At 38.8% G+C, this 19,156-nt stretch overlaps 1 protein-coding gene across 2 annotated transcripts in view; it reads left to right on the forward strand.

Annotated features, from left to right (window-relative positions):
• FAM53A (family with sequence similarity 53 member A) overlaps positions 1-19,156 on the forward strand; it is an 84,054-nt gene that overhangs the window by 13,117 nt on the left and 51,781 nt on the right. For both annotated transcript variants that reach the window (XM_053704236.1, XM_053704237.1), the window contains exon 2: positions 18,170-18,387. In XM_053704236.1, coding sequence (XP_053560211.1) covers positions 18,271-18,387 — 117 coding nt within the window. In that variant the 5' untranslated portion in view covers positions 18,170-18,270. The remainder of the gene's footprint in view (positions 1-18,169; positions 18,388-19,156) is intronic.

The following is a 19,156-nucleotide window of genomic DNA, read 5'->3' on the forward strand; positions in this document are numbered from 1 at the left end:
TTGTGCTGCCTGGGTCTGAGAATGCAACAAGCCCCCCCAGTACTGATTAGCATTTTACTAACCTTTCTAAGCCTGCCTACCTGCATGCAACCAATGCTTATGCACAATTGTGCAATGAGTGGTAAGGAAGTTGGGTAAGAGATGCACTTGTCCCACCTTGAATGTCAGCTTTGACCTGTTTGCGATGAGGTTATGCTACTGGAAGCCTGCGACTTCCATCATGGAGACAGAGGTCAGGAGTGGTCTGGGCCTGACAGTGACTGACTCAGTCACTTATATGCTGCCTGAGTCCATTGGATCCACTTGGTCCCATGGTTGAGCCGGCCCTGCTAGTGAAACCAAAAAGCAAATCCTGTAACGTGCATTTAAAATAAAAAAATATATATTTCTCTTGTTAAGTGTATCCAGTCCACGGATCATCCATTACTTATGGGATATTAACTCCTCCCCAACAGGAAGTGCAAGAGGATTCACCCAGCAGAGCTGCTATATAGCTCCTCCCCTAACTGCCATTACCAGTCATTCTCTTGCACCCAACGAATAGATAGGATGTGTGAGAGGACTGTGGTGATTATACTTAGTTTCATACCTTCAATCAAAAGTTTGTTATTTTATAATAGCACCGGAGTGTGTTATTCCTTCTCTGGTAGAATTTGAAGAAGAATCTACTTGAGTTTTTCTATGATTTTAGCCGGAGTAGTTAAGATCATATTGCTGTTTCTCGGCCATCTGAGGAGAGGTAAACTTCAGATCAGGGGACAGCGGGCAGATTAATCTGCAAAGAGGTATGTAGCAGCTTATTATTTTCTGACAATGGAATTGATGAGAATATTCTGCCATACCGATATAATGTAAACTCAGCCTTAAATGCAGTAGCAGCAACTGGTATCAGGCTGTCATGTATGTATATTTTACACTTCAGTATTCTGGGGAATGGCACTTCACTGGAATTATACTGTATGCATAAAACTTTAGCCTAATTTGCAGGGACTAGCAACAGGCTTTTTAATAACACTCAATTTATTAATGTTAAACGTTTTTTGCTGGCATGTAAAATCGTTTAATTTTCTGAGGTACTGGGTGAAAAAATGTTTTGGGCACTATTTTTTTCCACTTGGCAGTCGTTTTATTTAATTTATGACAGTTTACTGATCTCTCTCACTGTTATGTGTGAGGGGGAGATTCAGTCAGAAGTTTATTGTCTTCCCTGCATGATCCGGTTCATCTCTACAGAACACAGGGGTCTTCAAAACTTGTTTTGAGGGAGGTAATCACTCACAGCAGAGCTGTGAGATTGTAGTTGACTGTGATAAAAAAACGTTTATTTCTGTATTATTATTTTTTTCTGCTATCAGGGTTAGTTATCCTTTGCTAATGGGAGCAATCCTTTGCTAAAATTGTGTTTTTTACAAAGATTTGATGCTATAACTTTTCAGTTTATTAATTTTCAACTGTCATAACTTTTTCTGTGCTTCTTATAGGCACAGTACGTTTTCATATTATAGTAAATTACTTGAAAAGTATTTCCAAGTTGCTAGTTTATTTGCTAGTGTGTTAAACATGTCTGATTCAGAGGAAGATATCTGTGCTATATGTGCTAAAGCCAAAGTGGAGCCCAATAGAAATTTATGTACTAACTGTATTGATGCTACTTTAAATAAAAGTCAATCTGTACAAATTGAACATATTTCACCAAACAACGAGGGGAGAGTTATGCCGACTAACTCGCCTCACGTGTCAGTACCTGCATCTCCCGCTCGGGAGGTGCGTGATATTGTAGCGCCGAGTACATCTGGGCGGCCATTACAAATCACATTACAGGATATGGCTACTGTTATGACTGAAGTTTTGGCTAAATTACCAGAACTAAGAGGTAAGCGTGATCACTCTGGGGTGAGAACAGAGTGCGCTGATAATATTAGGGCCATGTCAGACACTGCGTCACAATTTGCAGAACATGAGGACGGAGAGCTTCATTCTGCGGGTGACGGTTCTGATCCAAACAAACTGGATTCAGATATTTCAAATTTTAAATTTAAGCTGGAAAACCTCTGTGTATTACTAGGGGAGGTGTTAGCGGCTCTGAATGATTGTAACACAGTTGCAATACCAGAGAAAATGTGTAGGTTGGATAAATATTTTGCGGTACCGGCGAGTACTGACGTTTTTCCTATACCTAAGAGACTTACTGAAATTGTTACTAAGGAGTGGGATAGACCCGGTGTGCCGTTCTCACCCCCTCCGATATTTAGAAAGATGTTTCCAATAGACGCCACCACACGGGACTTATGGCAAACGGTCCCTAAGGTGGAGGGAGCAGTTTCTACTTTAGCTAAGCGTACCACTATCCCGGTGGAGGATAGCTGTGCCTTTTCAGATCCAATGGATAAAAAGTTAGAGGGTTACCTTAAGAAAATGTTTGTTCAACAAGGTTTTATATTGCAACCTCTTGCATGCATTGCGCCTGTCACGGCTGCAGCAGCATTTTGGTTTGAGTCTCTGGAAGAGACACTTGAATCAGCTCCATTAGATGAGATTACACACAAGCTTAAAGCCCTTAAGTTAGCTAACTCATTTATTTCAGATGCCGTAGTACATTTAACTAAACTTACGGCTAAGAATTCTGGATTCGCCATTCAGGCACGCAGAGCACTGTGGCTAAAATCCTGGTCAGCTGACGTTACTTCTAAATCTAAATTGCTTAATATACCTTTCAAAGGGCAGACCTTATTCGGGCCCGGGTTGAAAGAAATTATCGCTGACATTACAGGAGGTAAAGGCCATGCCCTGCCTCAAGACAGAGCCAAACCTAAGGCTAGACAGTCTAATTTTCGTTCCTTTCGTAATTTCAAAGCAGGAGCAGCATCAACTTCCTCTGCACCAAAACAGGAAGGAGCTGTTGCTCGCTACAGACAAGGCTGGAGACCTAACCAGTCCTGGAACGAGGGTAAGCAGGCCAGGAAACCTGCTGCTGCCCCTAAGACAGCATGAATCGAGGGCCCCCGATCCGGGAACGGATCTAGTGGGGGGCAGACTTTCTCTCTTCGCCCAGGCTTGGGCAAGAGATGTCCAGGATCCCTGGGCGTTAGAGATCATATCTCAGGGATACCTTCTAGACTTCAAATTCTCTCCCCCAAGAGGGAGATTTCATCTGTCAAGGTTGTCAACAAACCAAATAAAGAAAGAGGCGTTTCTACGCTGCGTACAAGATCTTTTATTAATGGGAGTGATCCATCCGGTTCCGCGGTCGGAACAAGGACAAGGGTTTTACTCAAATCTGTTTGTGGTTCCCAAAAAAAGAGGGAACTTTCAGGCCAATCTTGGATTTAAAGATCCTAAACAAATTCCTAAGAGTTCCATCGTTCAAAATGGAAACTATTCGGACAATTTTACCCATGATCCAAAAGGGTCAGTACATGACCACAGTGGATTTAAAGGATGCTTACCTTCACATACCGATTCACAAAGATCATTACCGGTATCTAAGGTTTGCCTTTCTAGACAGGCATTACCAGTTTGTAGCTCTTCCATTCGGATTGGCTACGGCTCCGAGAATCTTCACAAAGGTTCTGGGTGCTCTTCTGGCGGTACTAAGACCGCGAGGAATTGCGGTAGCTCCGTACCTAGACGACATTCTGATACAAGCTTCAAGCTTTCAAACTGCCAAGTCTCATACAGAGTTAGTACTGGCATTTCTAAGGTCGCATGGATGGAAGGTGAACGAAAAGAAGAGTTCTCTCTTTCCACTCACAAGAGTTCCCTTCTTGGGGACTCTTATAGATTCTGTAGAAATGAAGATTTACCTGACAGAAGACAGGTTAACAAAGCTTCAAAATGCATGCCGTGTCCTTCATTCCATTCAACACCCGTCAGTAGCTCAATGCATGGAGGTGATCGGCTTAATGGTAGCAGCAATGGACATAGTACCCTTTGCACGCCTACATCTCAGACCGCTGCAATTGTGCATGCTAAGTCAGTGGAATGGGGATTACTCAGACTTGTGCCCTACTCTGAATCAGGATCAAGAGACCAGAAATTCTCTTCTATGGTGGCTTTCTCGGCCACATCTGTCCAGGGGGATGCCATTCAGCAGGCCGGACTGGACAATTGTAACAACAGACGCCAGCCTACTAGGTTGGGGCGCTGTCTGGAATTCTCTGAAGGCTCAGGGACAATGGAATCAGGAGGAGAGTCTCCTACCAATAAACATTCTGGAATTGAGAGCAGTTCTCAATGCCCTTCTGGCTTGGCCCCAGTTGACAACTCGGGGGTTCATCAGGTTTCAGTCGGACAACATCACGACTGTAGCTTACATCAACCATCAGGGAGGGACAAGAAGCTCCCTAGCAATGATGGAAGTATCAAAGATAATTCGCTGGGCAGAGTCTCACTCTTGCCACCTGTCAGCAATCCACATCCCGGGAGTGGAGAACTGGGAGGCGGATTTCTTAAGTCGTCAGACTTTTCATCCGGGGGAGTGGGAACTTCATCCGGAGGTCTTTGCCCAAATACTTCGACGTTGGGGCAAACCAGAGATAGATCTCATGGCGTCTCGACAGAACGCCAAGCTTCCTCGTTACGGGTCCAGATCCAGGGATCCGGGAGCGGTTCTGATAGATGCTTTGACAGCACCTTGGACCTTCGGGATGGCTTATGTGTTTCCACCCTTCCCGATGCTTCCTCGATTGATTGCCAGAATCAAACAGGAGAGAGCATCAGTTATTCTAATAGCGCCTGCATGGCCACACAGGACTTGGTATGCAGATCTAGTGGACATGTCATCCTGTCCACCTTGGTCGCTACCTCTGAAACAGGACCTTCTGATCCAGGGTCCCTTCAAACATCAAAATCTAATTTCTCTGAAGCTGACTTTGAACGCTTGATTTTATCAAAACGTGGTTTTTCTGAGTCAGTTATTGATACCTTAATACAGGCTAGGAAGCCTGTTACCAGAAAGATTTACCATAAGATATGGCGCAAATACTTATATTGGTGCGAATCCAAGAGTTACTCATGGAGTAAGGTTAGGATTCCGAGGATATTGTCTTTTCTACAAGAAGGTTTAGAAAAGGGTTTATCCGCTAGTTCCTTAAAGGGACAGATTTCAGCTCTGTCCATTCTTTTACACAAACGTCTGTCAGAAGTTCCGGACGTTCAAGCTTTTTGTCAGGCTTTAGCTAGGATCAAGCCTGTGTTTAAAACTGTTGCTCCACCATGGAGTTTGAACTTAGTTCTTAATGTTTTACAGGGGGTTCCGTTTGAACCCCTTCATTCCATTGATATCAAGTTGTTATCTTGGAAAGTTCTGTTTTTAATGGCGATTTCCTCGGCTCGAAGAGTCTCTGAGTTATCTGCCTTACATTGTGATTCTCCTTATCTGATTTTTCATTCAGACAAGGTAGTTCTGCATACTAAACCATACTAAACCTGGGTTCCTACCTAAGGTGGTCACTAACAGGAATATCAATCAAGAGATTGTGGTTCCATCTTTGTGTCCTAATCCTTCTTCGAAAAAGGAACGTCTGCTACACAATCTAGATGTAGTCCGTGCCCTGAAATTTTATCTACAGGCAACTAAGGATTTTCGACAAACGTCTTCCCTGTTTGTCGTTTATTCTGGTCAGAGGAGAGGTCAAAAAGCTTCGGCTACCTCTCTCTCCTTTTGGCTTCGTAGCATAATACGGTTAGCCTATGAGACTGCTGGACAGCAGCCTCCTGAAAGAATTACAGCACATTCTACTAGAGCTGTGGCTTCCACTTGGGCCTTTAAGAATGAGGCTTCTGTTGAACAGATTTGCAAGGCTGCAACTTGGTCTTCTCTTCATACTTTTTCCAAATTTTACAAATTTGACACTTTTGCTTCTTCGGAGGCTGTTTTTTTGGGAGAAAGGTTCTTCAGGCAGTGGTTCCTTCCGTATAAAGAGCCTGCCTGTCCCTCCCGTCATCCGTGTACTTTAGCTTTGGTATTGGTATCCCATAAGTAATGGATGATCCGTGGACTGGATACACTTAACAAGAGAAAACATAATTTATGCTTACCTGATAAATTTATTTCTCTTGTAGTGTATCCAGTCCACGGCCCGCCCTGTCACTTTAAGGCAGGTAATTTTTCCATTAAACTACAGTCACCACTGCACCCTATGGTTTTCCTTTCTCTGCATGTTTTCGGTCGAATGACTGGTAATGGCAGTTAGGGGAGGAGCTATATAGCAGCTCTGCTGGGTGAATCCTCTTGCACTTCCTGTTGGGGAGGAGTTAATATCCCATAAGTAATGGATGATCCGTGGACTGGATACACTACAAGAGAAATAAATTTATCAGGTAAGCATAAATTATGTTATTTATATACACTCTCAATACTTTGGGTGACCTATTTCCTCCACCGGATGGTTTGTAGCAGTAAGGTGGCACCTAAGGGTAACCAATATACCAACCTACTGCGAGGGAAGAGGTACCTTCAAGTTCTGTGTGTCCTGTACCGAGAGGAGAGTTTTACCAGACAACTCTGAGGATCCGGTCTGCCTAGTTTGCACTACGTTACAGTGCTACACCAAATGTGAGTGTATACAATTCAGCATATGATATAAGATATACTCTGCGGAATTACGCTATGTGGCGCCTTGTCCTACATTTTTTTTCTTCTATAACTCTTTTCTAAGTATGCGCATTCGGTAGTTTCATTAGCGGCTAAAAGCAGAAGCTCGTTCAGTCCTTTTCCTATTTTTTTTTTTTTTTTTTTCGTAAAAGTGTAAAACACCAAGATCTGGATTTGCTGCACTTTAACAAAAATAAAATCCAGCTCCGAAAAGAGCTAAATACCAGGAGTGGCTGCCATTTTCCACATTTGGCAACTAATGAAAGTGGCGAATACACATATCATCTTTGTTTCAGAAACTCAATATAATTATCTGATGGGTAACCAAATTTATATTCCTATTAGCTTTTAAATCCACCACGTTCACAAGACTAGCCTGAATACACAAATGCGCTTGTGTTTAGCTTGATATTTTTTTATCACCTCTGCTAAAAAGTCATTCTTAGAATGTTTTACTATTGAAGTAGCTCTCTACATTCCATCCTTTTGCTGCAGTGTGATATATATTTTTTTTTTGGTTTCTGGCTTCTCCTGAAAATATTAACTCAGTAAAATTGACATAACCGGTGACAGTATGCTTGGTCTGTGCTGCTGTATGGGATAGGAAAAAGTTAGATACCGCAATTGTAGTTTATAACTAGATTGTGTATGTTGTTGCATAAGTGTGTGCTTAAAGGATTACTTTCTGTTATAATTTTTAAGCTAAACAACTAACATATTAAAGTTAATAAACATTAATTAAAACCTACTGACCTATATTTTCTCCAAAACGAAGTTTCATAACGTTCTAAAAGTTATATCTTTTATTCGCCGATGATGTCACGTTATCCTGCCCACTATTTTCAGCACTGCATGTTCAAAATACTTAAACCAATAACTTTGTGTTTAAAGCGCCATTTTGAAACCTAGGTATTGTAAACGGATTGGTACAGAGCAAAGGATACCCACAAAGTGGGTTTGGAAAACAATTAAATTTCCAGACAAGATTTCTGATATACGGTAGAGATATGTTAATGAAATGCTATTGGTAAAAAGCGTATTTGGGGTAGTTAGTTAGTAACAGGCATAGAAAATATTTACTTACAGTGGCCCTTTAACTCTGCTGCAGCTTATTTTTGAAATATTTGTGCAACTACCTGCCCGAATGAAAATAAACAGAACACGCTCCCGCTTTCTACTTGGCTTTTATAACTGCAATTTGACTGGTTTCACATTCTGCAGTTTCCCTATCTAACGGTACATAAAATAGTAACAACAAATACAGTAAGAGTTGCAGCAGAGAATCTGCTAGACATGGATAAGTGTATGAACCCACATTTTGTTGTGCTAGACAGAAAACACAAGCTTGCATACAATACAGGAAGATAAACTTTCCTGCCAGAATCTAATCAGTTCAGATGGGTTTTGCTCCTCGTCAGTGCTGGAGGAACCAGCGCACAGCCCATAAGAACTACTTCAGCATCTGATTAGTGAGAATATGTCTTACTCTTACAGAGAGTTGCAGGCCGGATATCAGTGTCTCAGCTGATGCAAGCCTTGGGAAGCTTCACTGACCTGACGCAACTCTTGTTTTCCAGTAGTGTTAGAGGGCTTCATGCAGCTGTGAATACACTTCTTTTTTTATGTAGTAAATTCATGCACACTGTTTAAATGCTTATGCCCACCAAACGGAACCCTATTTGTAAAAGTGAGACTGTTTAACAAGGTAATGAAATGCCTGTTCTGTTTGTTGTATTTAAAGGGACACTTATGTTAGAGCATCTTATTATTGCTTGTATGTAACTGTTTAACCTCTGCAGAGAGGCCAAGTACACAGTCGGCTCTAGAGCAGCAATGCACTACTGGGAGCTAGCTGAGCATATCTGCTGAGAGAACTGAAGTCTCTATCTGAACCATTAACTTCTTACATTTCGAGTGTCATGTCCCTTTAAAGGGACATTAAGTAAAGATGAAATGTATGATTCAGACGGAATATGCAATTTTAAAAAAACGTATCTGCTTTGCTCTCTTGGTATCCATTGATGAAGAGTAAATCTAGGTAGGCTTGATAGTAGCTTAGAAAGGTGCACTTGTCTAGCATTCTATGGCAGCATTGCTTGCTACTTTCAATGCTACAAACATTGTTGCAAACACTGCTGCTGTATGACTAAAGACATATGCACGCTCCTGAGCTCACTCAGAATTGCACTTTTAACAAAGGATAGCAAGTGACCTAAATTGAAAATAGAAGTAAATTGGAAAGTCGTTTAAAATGTTGTCATGTTCTATCCTATCCATTTGTTTTAATTCTGACTTTACTGCTCCTCTAAGCTTTTCCATATTTAGTTGCTGCTAAGGATGATATAATGTTTGAGTTCAGTATTGCTGTGATAGTTAAATGGAGATATATATATATTTCAGTAGTTGCATCTTAGTGAAATTATTAACGTTTTGGGTCTGGTTGTTAAATGAGGGGGTGGGTGGAATCTAAATACTCAAACTGCCAAGTTTGAAAGGGATTCTGCCTGTCATAGCAGAGTACAATATTCCATCTGTTTGGTTTGTTTACCCTGGCAGCCAAGCGTCTGGACAGGTAACGGCTTCTGTCAAAGGAAAGACATGCAGAAAATCGCCTACTCAAGTGTTACTCAGTAATCTTTACTGCAGGGTGTAATATTTAATTCCTGCAGCTGTTGTAATAAACCATAGGTACAAGGTACCAAACCTGCCTTACTTCTCTTTTTTTTTTTTTTTTTTTACTGATAAATAGATCAGATGTTTTGTTCACAACCGTCAATCTATGCACTTTGTGTAAACCCTTAGGCTCCAGGTAAGTCTGGCTGTTCATTTAAATGCTTTGCACTTTACTATGGCATCCAAGGGGTTAACATACTCTTGTTCTAGCTAGAAAAGATGTTTAATATCTTTGTGTCTGTTTAGCAGCAAATATGTGTAAATAGTGATAGTTGTGCAAATATTCTTTGTTTTTCCAAATGGCCATGAGGGGCTGCCTTTCTATCTAAGGCTTTTATTAAAGGGGTTAGTAAGTAAAAAAAAAAAGACGTGCTCTAATTTGCAGTGCACTGCTGGTCCTTAGCGCAACCCGCTGCTGATCCAATCAGTTTCACTAGTTAGACAGCAGAGTCATGGGACTAGCGCTACTGATTGGATCACTACCAGCAGGCTCTGCGAGTCATCTTTTGTGTAGGGTCAATATGCTCTAATTTGATATAGCATATAACTTTAAGACTGTCATTTTTTATTTTTTTTTTACTTTTATTGCCCCTTAACTTTTTGGGGCCTTGTGGGGAAAAAAGTAGTTATTTAACTGTGGTTTTGTTTTCTCCTTCTGCTATAATCTATATTAAACTATTTTACATAGATCTCTTACTTCGTTGTTTGGCTCCTAAAATGTGCTGCTAGCTACTCCCCAAAGTTTTATAGAAATTAGCCTACTTCTAAAGCCAGTGTCACTTGGGTTGTCTTCAGTATGATCCAGAATGTTCATGAAAGATATAGAGAAAACACATGTCTTAGCTGCAGATACTTAGCTCATATTCTGAATCTTTCAGTATGACACAGCTAAAGTCCTATCAAAAGGTCAGCACTAAGTGAATCCAACAGCAATGTGAACCGTACCTATTAGCGGGTGTTGGCTCATTGTAGATAATTATAATGGTGCGGCTGGAAATTTCCACTCTCCTGTGATAGTTTACTAAACAAGCTTGCAGACCAGTAAGGAGCTTTTCTACTGTAGATCTATTTGTCTTGCTCTGGTGACAGTCATGTATATAATAGATGATGAACGTTACTGATAACCCAAGGGCCAATCCAGTGCTCTCGTTATATTTGAGGGAAAAGAGAACAAATGCTTTGTGGAGTCTGATTTCTTGTTGGTGCGTAAGAGAGGGACCCTGTCTTGCTCCTGTAGACAGGAAGTGGTTGCAAGAGAAGATACCACCGCATGTGGGTGACCTATGTTGCCTCTATGTGCAGAGTAGAGTGCAGTGGTTCTTAGGGGCCTAGAGAACAGTGCACATTTATGGCCTCAGCTGTTGAGTGTAAACTGGCCACCCTTTGTTTAGCTTACTCAGCCCCCACACCTCGCTGTACCTCACACCTTATAACATACACTATTATTTCAGCTCTCTGGAAGGTTTGTCTTGTGGTGTATTTATGACATTGATTTAATAAAGATCGTTTATAAAGTAGCCTTTGTTTAAAGGGATATAAAACCCAAATTTTCCTTCATGATTCAGGTAGAACATGCGATTTAAAAAAAAAGGTATTAATTTTATTTTCACATTTTGTTCTCTCTGTATCTTTTGTTGAAAAGCAGGGGTGTATAGGAGCCAGACTGTTTCTGGAGCACTATATGGCAGCAGTTTTGCAAGAATATTATCCATATGCAAGAGCACTATATGGCAGCACTATTTCCTGCCATGTAGTGCTCCAAAATGCCTACCTAGGTATCTCTTCAAAAAGAATATCATGAGAATAAAGCAAATTTGATTATAGAAGTAAATTTGAAACTTTTTTTTTTTGTTTGCTCTGTCTAAATCACAAGAGAATTTTTTGGGTTTCATATCCCTTTAACGCTCTGTATACTAGAATGCCCTATAGCCATCCATGTGCTATGCTAAGTGCTGGTTGGGGCTGATTTTCTAAAGTGAGCCATACACTGAGTGCACTAGATGAATGCCCTGATCGGTAACCTCCAGGTAATACAACGCTTGGGGATTACGTGTACTGAGGTGTAAGGTGCGTTTGCCATGTGACAACCATAAACCCATTGCTGAAACTTCATACTGAAGCAATCACGTATTCAATGCGTATAACAAATAATGCTGTTTTGTTGCTTAGTAATGAGACGTGTGGGCGAGTCATTTATTAACCAGTAAAGGTGTATCTTATATACACGCCATGTGCTCAGCTCGAAAAGCCAAACTGCTGCTTCTGACTTACCACAAATTATGTTGGGTGGTTATGGAGATTGTTTTAGTAGAACATTTCTGCTAAACTTTAACCATTATGCAGGAAATAAAGCAATTTGCCTTAGAGATTAGAGTACAAACCTTTCTGTACAGTGATCGGCTACATTTGTTCATTGCAGGAATCGCTGATGTGTGAGAGAAGACGTTACAAGCAGAATTATATTCTTTAAAGGGGAAGTTAAATTCCATATTTTATCCCCTAAACCATTTGTTAAGCAAACATTTTGAAATACTTAAAGGGATAGGAAAGTCAGAATTAAACTTGCACGATTCAGATAGAGCTTTTTTTTTATGACACTTTTAAATTCACTTCTATTTTAAAATGTGCTTCATTTTCTTTGTATCTCTTGAAAAAGAATATGCACATATCCTACGCTAGTGGAAGTTGGCTGCTGATTGGTGCCTGCACATATTTGTCTCTTGTGATTGGCTAACTAGATGACAGTAGTGCAATGCTGTTCCTTCAGCAAAGGATAACAAGAGAATGAAGCATATGTGATAATAAAATTAAATTGGAAAGTTGTTTAAAATTTCAGATTCTATCTGAATCATAAAAGACAATGCTGGGGTTTCTAGTCCCTTTAATAATTATTTTGCTGTAAAATATACATATACAATTATGCTAGTTCCAGTGTACCTGACTTGCCTCCATTATACTTCTGTATGGTGAAATGTATCCAACCCTCCTCCATTCTGCTTCACATTTTTACTCCTGTTCATAATTGGCAACAGCGAAGACCAGGAGCATGGATTCCATAAGGCTTTTAAATGGGTGTATCCCTGAACTGCTTCTCTGCAAAACCTTGTAAATTGTGTATGTGTGTGTGTGTGTATATATATATATATATATATATATATATATATATATATATATATATATATATATATATATATATAAAAAATTAGTGTGTGTGATGTGATAACACTGCATAAACCCAGTTTTATTTTACACACAATTTCTTTGAACGGTATCGCATAAATACAATATAAACTGAAATATGTGATACAAATAGTGGCCTGGCAATTATACATTAATCTTAGTTATATGTGCATGAATATATTGTGTAGCTTTATGCTCCGTGTCATAGTGCAGGTTTACTTCTTTAGTATTAAGGACCGTGAGTCCAGGGCATATTCATTTTCTCTTGGATGCGTCATCGGGCATTTGCCATATTGGGTTTCAGGTTGTGGATTCTTTTGACAGTTGAAGTAACGTGTGCCCTAGAAATGAACCTCTGAACTGTTGAAGGTTCACTGCCACCTCCCCAGCAAATGGTATAAGCGATACAAAAGCACATTGTTGTGCTCTTTAGCGTCAAATAAATGTATGTTTGCGATCACGGAATACTAAAAGACCACTAAATAACTGATAAATGGGCAGTAAACTATTTTCTGGCAAATTTCAAAATGAATTCCTTTTTCCCTCCCTCTGTATTATGTGACCGCAATTAGCCAATCACAAAATGCATATATGTATACTGTGCATTTTTGCACATGCTCAGTAGGAGCCAGAACCTCAGTGTGCTTATTAAAGGAATGGAAAACTGCACATGTTGATAACAGAAATATATTGGAAATTTTTTTTTTTTAAATTGCATGCTTTATCTGAATGAAACTTTATGTCCTTAGCGGTGCTTTATGTTTGATAAATTTGCAGAGCTGCAATATTTAACGGTAATGCTGCGGTTTATGACCCCCAATTTATATAGATATCTCAGTTTGAAAGCTCTGAGTAAAGATCAAAGTACAAGTTTTTTATATGTCTGAAAAGTAATAGTTTCACCAATTCCGTTTGATAAAAATCTGCAAAATGTTTTTTTTTTTTTGTTTTTGTTTTTTTTGGGTAAGATAAATATTATTGCATGAATGAATTCCGAGGGTCCTGGTATATGTGAGAATAGGCAAAATATATAATTTATTTGATGGAAGGCAGACTGATTTTAAATCTACCACCCTATAGGCTGTTTTGGTAGCTCCAGTATTTAGTGTGATCATATTTATCATGATTTATTAGGAATCTGTTTTATGACAAATGTGTAACTAGACATTGCTTAGTACTTTATTGCCAAACATGAAGAGTATTGATACAACCACATGTACATATAAAACAAGTGGTCCCATTGAGACCTGCAGGCCACCCATCCATGTGACTTCTCTTCTTGTAAGAATACAACATTTCTTCTCTTGTGTAAAGTTCTGCTTTCCCTCACTTTACTCTATTATTAGAGAGCGCACCAGTTCTGTGCTCCAGATGGGACTACCCAGGATCTCTCTCATGGTCACTTCCCTTAAAGGGACAGTCAACACCAGAATTTAATTTTTTAAAAAGATAGATAATCCCTTCATTACCCATTCCCCAGTTTTGCATAACCAACGCTGCTATGTTTTAATATACTTTTTACCTCCGATTACCTTGTATCTAAGAATCTTCTGACAGCCCCCTGATCACATGGCTATTTATTACCTATTGACTTCCATTTTATCCAATTAGTGCAGTGTCTGCCACAAGCCACTGGTGTGATCACAATGTTATGTATATGGTTTACATCAGGGGTGGGTAACTATCGGCCCTCCAGATGTTATGGACTACATCTTCCATAATGCAGGCAAAGCATCATGGGAGATGTAGTCCTTAACATCTGGAGGGCCGGTAATTGCCCACCCCTGGTTTACATGAGCTAGCTCTCACCTTTTGTGAAAAGCAAATAAAAAAGCATGTGACAAGAGGCGGCCGTCAAGGGCTTAGAAATTATCATATGAGCCTTCCTAGGTTTAGCTTTCAACTTAGAATACCAAGAGAACAAAGCAAAATTGGTGATAAGTGAATTGGAAAGTTGTTTAAAATTACATGCCCTATTTGAAACATGAAAGTGCTTAAAGGGACAGTCAAGTCCAAAAAACAAACAGCAAACCACAATGAATTATCTTCAGAGAAAATTGTCCTTAAAAAAATTATTCTGAAGTTAAAGCAAATACATTAAAGGGGATAGTTCAGTAAAAATCAAACTTTCATGATTCAGATAGAGCATGCAACTTTCTAGTTTACTCCTATTAATTTTTTTTTTCTTCCTCCTCTTGGTATCTTTATGTAAAAAAGCAAGAATGTAAGCTTAGGAGCAGTCCCATTTTTGGTTCAGCACCTGGGTAGCACTTTCTGATTGGTGTCTAAATGTAGCCACCAATCGGCAAGCACTACCCAGGTGCTGAACCAAAAATGGGCCGGCTCCTATGCTTACATTGAAATAAAGATAGCAAGAAAACAAAGGAAACATTGTTAATAGGAGTACATTAGAAAGTTTCATAAAATTGCATGTTCTATCTGAATAAAGACAGTTACATTTTGACTAGACTTTTCCTTTTAAGCATCACAAATGTATATAAATGAATTTAACCCCTCTCCAAACTCCTCCGTGATTTGTATGACTCAATAGTGCTCCATGAAGGATCCCTGACAAGTTCATCCATACATGTCCTTTCATGGTGGTGTAACCTGGAGCTGTACTGGGAGAGGGCATCATTTTACAGCTTATTTTAAAGTGACAGTAAACACCTTGAGATGATTTGTTTATATAAAATGTTTAATTATGCATAATGAAACAACTTTGTAATATCTTAATTATTTTGCCCTCCCCCCTCTCTTTTTAATGTAATTTAGCTCCAAGAAAAATGACACAAGGATTTTCTAATTCTCAGAATTTGAAACGCACCCTGCTGACTCTGGGAGGCTAACCCTGCTACATACCACTCCCTAGTTGATTTTAACTGATCACTGCTCCAAAACAATACATTTTTATACTATTATGACCGTGGCTAGCCTGTTTGTCTGTAGTCTAAAGCCCATATTGGCTGCTCCAAGTAAGGTAAATGGTGGATGAAGTTTGGCTATTGAAAAATGGTTGCAGTAAAAAAGGTGTTAATTGGTTTCAAATATTTAGACTTGGCTGAGATGTTTTTTTGTTTTGTTTTTTTATCAACACAACAGAAATGTCTTGTCATTTCAAGGTGCATTCTGTCCCTTTAAGTCATATGTAGAAACTCCTATTAAACAGATACTAACATCTACTATTTTTCTGGGACAAACCATTTGTATTATAACTGTTTAAACTTCAAGGACCTTAAACACATGATTCAGATAGAACATCCTATTTTAAACAGCTTCACAATTTACTTCTATTCTCAAATTTGATTCATTCTCTTGGTATCCTTTGTTAAAGGAGCAACAATGCACTGTTGGGAGCTAGCAGAACACATATGTTGGACCAACAGCTCCCAGTAGTGCATTGCTGTTCCTGAACCTATGTAGGTATGCCTTTCTACAAAGGATACTAAGAAAACAAAGGAAATTGGGTTAAAGAGGTAATTTTGGAAAGGGTTTTTTTTTTTTTTTTTATTTTTTTTATACAATTTATTGCATGCTCTGAGTGATGAAAGTTTAATTTTGACTTTTACTGCCCCTTTAAGCAAGGAACTATGATTGTGTGGGTATATATTTAAATTTTGCTCAGGACCTTGTAGTAAACTTTAAAGAAACCCAATGTAAAAAGCTCTTATTTTGTTACAACATGTAAGTTTTGCTTTAGTGACTTTAGATAACTCAGAGGTAAAAGGTTCAGTTGTTGCAGGTCCTTTCAGCTCAGTTACAAGAGCAGTTAGCCAATCAGAAGTGGCAGTTGCACATAACTTGCGATATGCCTACGGTTTTTCGTTTGGGAGCCATAGTTAACTTGGTGCAGTAATGCAAGAACCACCTAGTCATTTTTTAAAGCAAGGATTTTTTTTTTTGCATTAAAAATCAGAAGTAGCAGGGTTTTTTTTTTTATTTATTTTTTTATTTAAATAAAATTAAAAAAAATCTGTCCTTTTTTGTTAACTTTACTGTCCCACGGAGTGTATAATAGCACTGTCCCTTTACCCTGTTGACTAGCATGGAGGGCTGCATTGCATAGCAGTCAAGTTGCATCCCTCTTACGGCTGAGGGGTTAATATAAACTCTAATCATCTTATCCACGGGCTGAACGGCCACCTTGCCTGACCTCTTATTATTGCCTGTCGTTGCCTTGAGAAGTAAGCGTGATGCCATAATTATCCGGCCAACTGTTGAGGATTGAATAATAAAATTAATGTCCGATAATTACTGCTCCTATTTAAAAGAAAATGTTTATTTTTCACAGAGCTTAAGGGGTGATGTAAGCGTGATTAATTTTTCCAAACCCTCCTTTTGGGATGCATGAACACAGTTCTTTGTCTTATAAGATGTTCTGCTTTTATTTGTAGTGTTTGTGGAGCCCTTCTGAAGGTTGTGTGCTATAGTCCCAACGGGGCCCGCATTGTATAAAGTTACAGTGTGGTGCTGGCCTCTCCATAGAGGGCTATCTTGAACTGTTTTTGATCCTTTGTGTTAGAACAATAGGACCTGAGGGCTTTGGTTTGGTTACTGTCCCTGTGGGATGGCAGAAAGATGTCATTTCCTTAGCAATAGACTGAAGGCCTTCTCAGCGCTAACACACTTACTATTTCACTTGGATGCTGTTTTTCAGTATTGCAAATGTAATAGTATCATCTGAAGTGTTAAAAGCCAGATTGTTTGCATTTTATATAAATGACCTATCCTGACAAGTTTCTACACTACTGATTTCAGGTCAAAGTTTTTTCTTTTACTTTTTTTTTGTTTACGTATTCGTTTTAAAGGGACATGAGTTGTGTGTGCTTTTTTTTGTCAGTATTCTCAAATTCTGTACCATTGAAAAGATCGTTAGTTTTTTTTTAAATTGCATTTAAAGGAGGGAAATTAGTAAAAGTATGTACGTTTGGTTTTTTGTATTTTTTTTTTTTTTTTTTTTTAAATGGATGTTCTTTTGCTGAAAAAGTTGTTTTCTGCTTACAAGGAATGTTATTTTACACCAAGTTTTCCTTACTAGTCTCTGAACTTTTCTCACCGACCTGTTTGTTTCATCTCATAATATAGTCCTTGAAGTCCTATGGTCATCATTTTTTTTTTCCCTGTCTGGAGCTGAACAGTGATCAGTCAGTACTTAATTTGGAAATCATTGGAACCTAGGTAACACTGCATGTATTTAGTGTTTAATGTCCCTTTAAGGGGACATTAGTTCAAGGTTTGACAAATTCACAGCATCTCAGAAATTGGGCCTAGCGCCAGGAATGTTGTGTACCATTTGGCGGCTGCCATATTGGATCTGCTGGCTGCATCTTAAAGATGTATTACTTTATGTACTGAAATGTGCCTTAAAGGTGCTGGTTTCAATGTGTAAAACCAACTATTTCAATTGCAAAAAATAAATCTAAAGGAACAATTTCCAATACATCCAATACTCTGCGGCTGTTATAAGAATTAATTTGGAACTTATTATGGGTAAATTACATTTTACCGTTAAGTGAACCTTTAATGTTCATTCGATCAGTGCCATTTAGGAAACAGATGGACCTTTGGCAAGTTTAAAATAAGAGTCTAAGTGTTTTGTTTTAAAACTGCCTCTAAAGGTCCTAGTAATTTAGTGTTAGGCATTTTGCTGCAATTGTTATGTTACATTATTATTTTTATTTTTTTTGTTTGCTCAGTACTATTTTTTGTTTGTTTTTGCAGATGAGAATAATGCATTGCAGTACTACACAGAATTAAGCCGAATGGATGCTTAATTGCACCAGCTGATAAAATGGCTAAACAGTATTAAACCAAGAGGATCCATGCTTTTAGGCTTGCGAAAAGGAAAAGGTGCAACTACCATGGTAACACTAATAACCGAGAAGCTTCAAAACCAAAGCCTGGATGATTTGACTTGCAAAACCTATAATATTAATCTGGTAAGCAAATGCATGCGAAAAAGCTCAACATCAACAAATGTAACCATTGTAGGTCAGTATAGGGATACCGAAATGTACATTGAAGGAGCTGATCCACATAACCTGTGTAACTGCTAGAATTTCTTCAACTAAAGCTAATCATTTTGAATTTGTGTGATGACGTATGAGTCACCATCTTGTAATGTTTTCTCAGTGTGCGTATGTAATATAATATATCCTTGCACAATCTTTTGTTGTAAATATTTTTTTGTACCCACATTTATGTAGCGTACCTTTTTTGTATAGTGCTGCGTAAAATATTGGTGCTTTATAAATAACTAATATCTTGACATTCTAGTGTATTAATAAAATACTCTGTTACAGAATTTTATTACACAGATGCTCATTGCTAACATATAGTTAGTTATGCTCAGAGATGCATTGCTGCTAGACTAGCACAATGGCCAATGAACTAATAAGGAGTGGCATTCATAAGTATCTTGTCATCTTTGTCTTTCTCAGGAGCAGAATAGGAGCCCATCTGGGAAACTCGTTTTGCCGTGCCTCACCCTTTTCAGCATTTAAAATGCTCTAATTAATTTGTGCATTTTTAAATTTTGTGTTTAACCGTATATAAGATGTAAGGTTTAAAAACACCCCAAAAGACAGGATGTTACTGCACATTACTAGGCAGCAAATGCCTCAAGTAGAAAGAGAAGGCAGATAGTTAGAAGTATTTCTTGTAACCGTCTGTTTTAGGAAAGTTGGAGTTTAGGCATCTGTGCAGAAA

Source organism: Bombina bombina, chromosome 2 (genome assembly GCF_027579735.1).
Source record: "Bombina bombina isolate aBomBom1 chromosome 2, aBomBom1.pri, whole genome shotgun sequence".
NCBI lineage: Eukaryota > Metazoa > Chordata > Amphibia > Anura > Bombinatoridae > Bombina > Bombina bombina.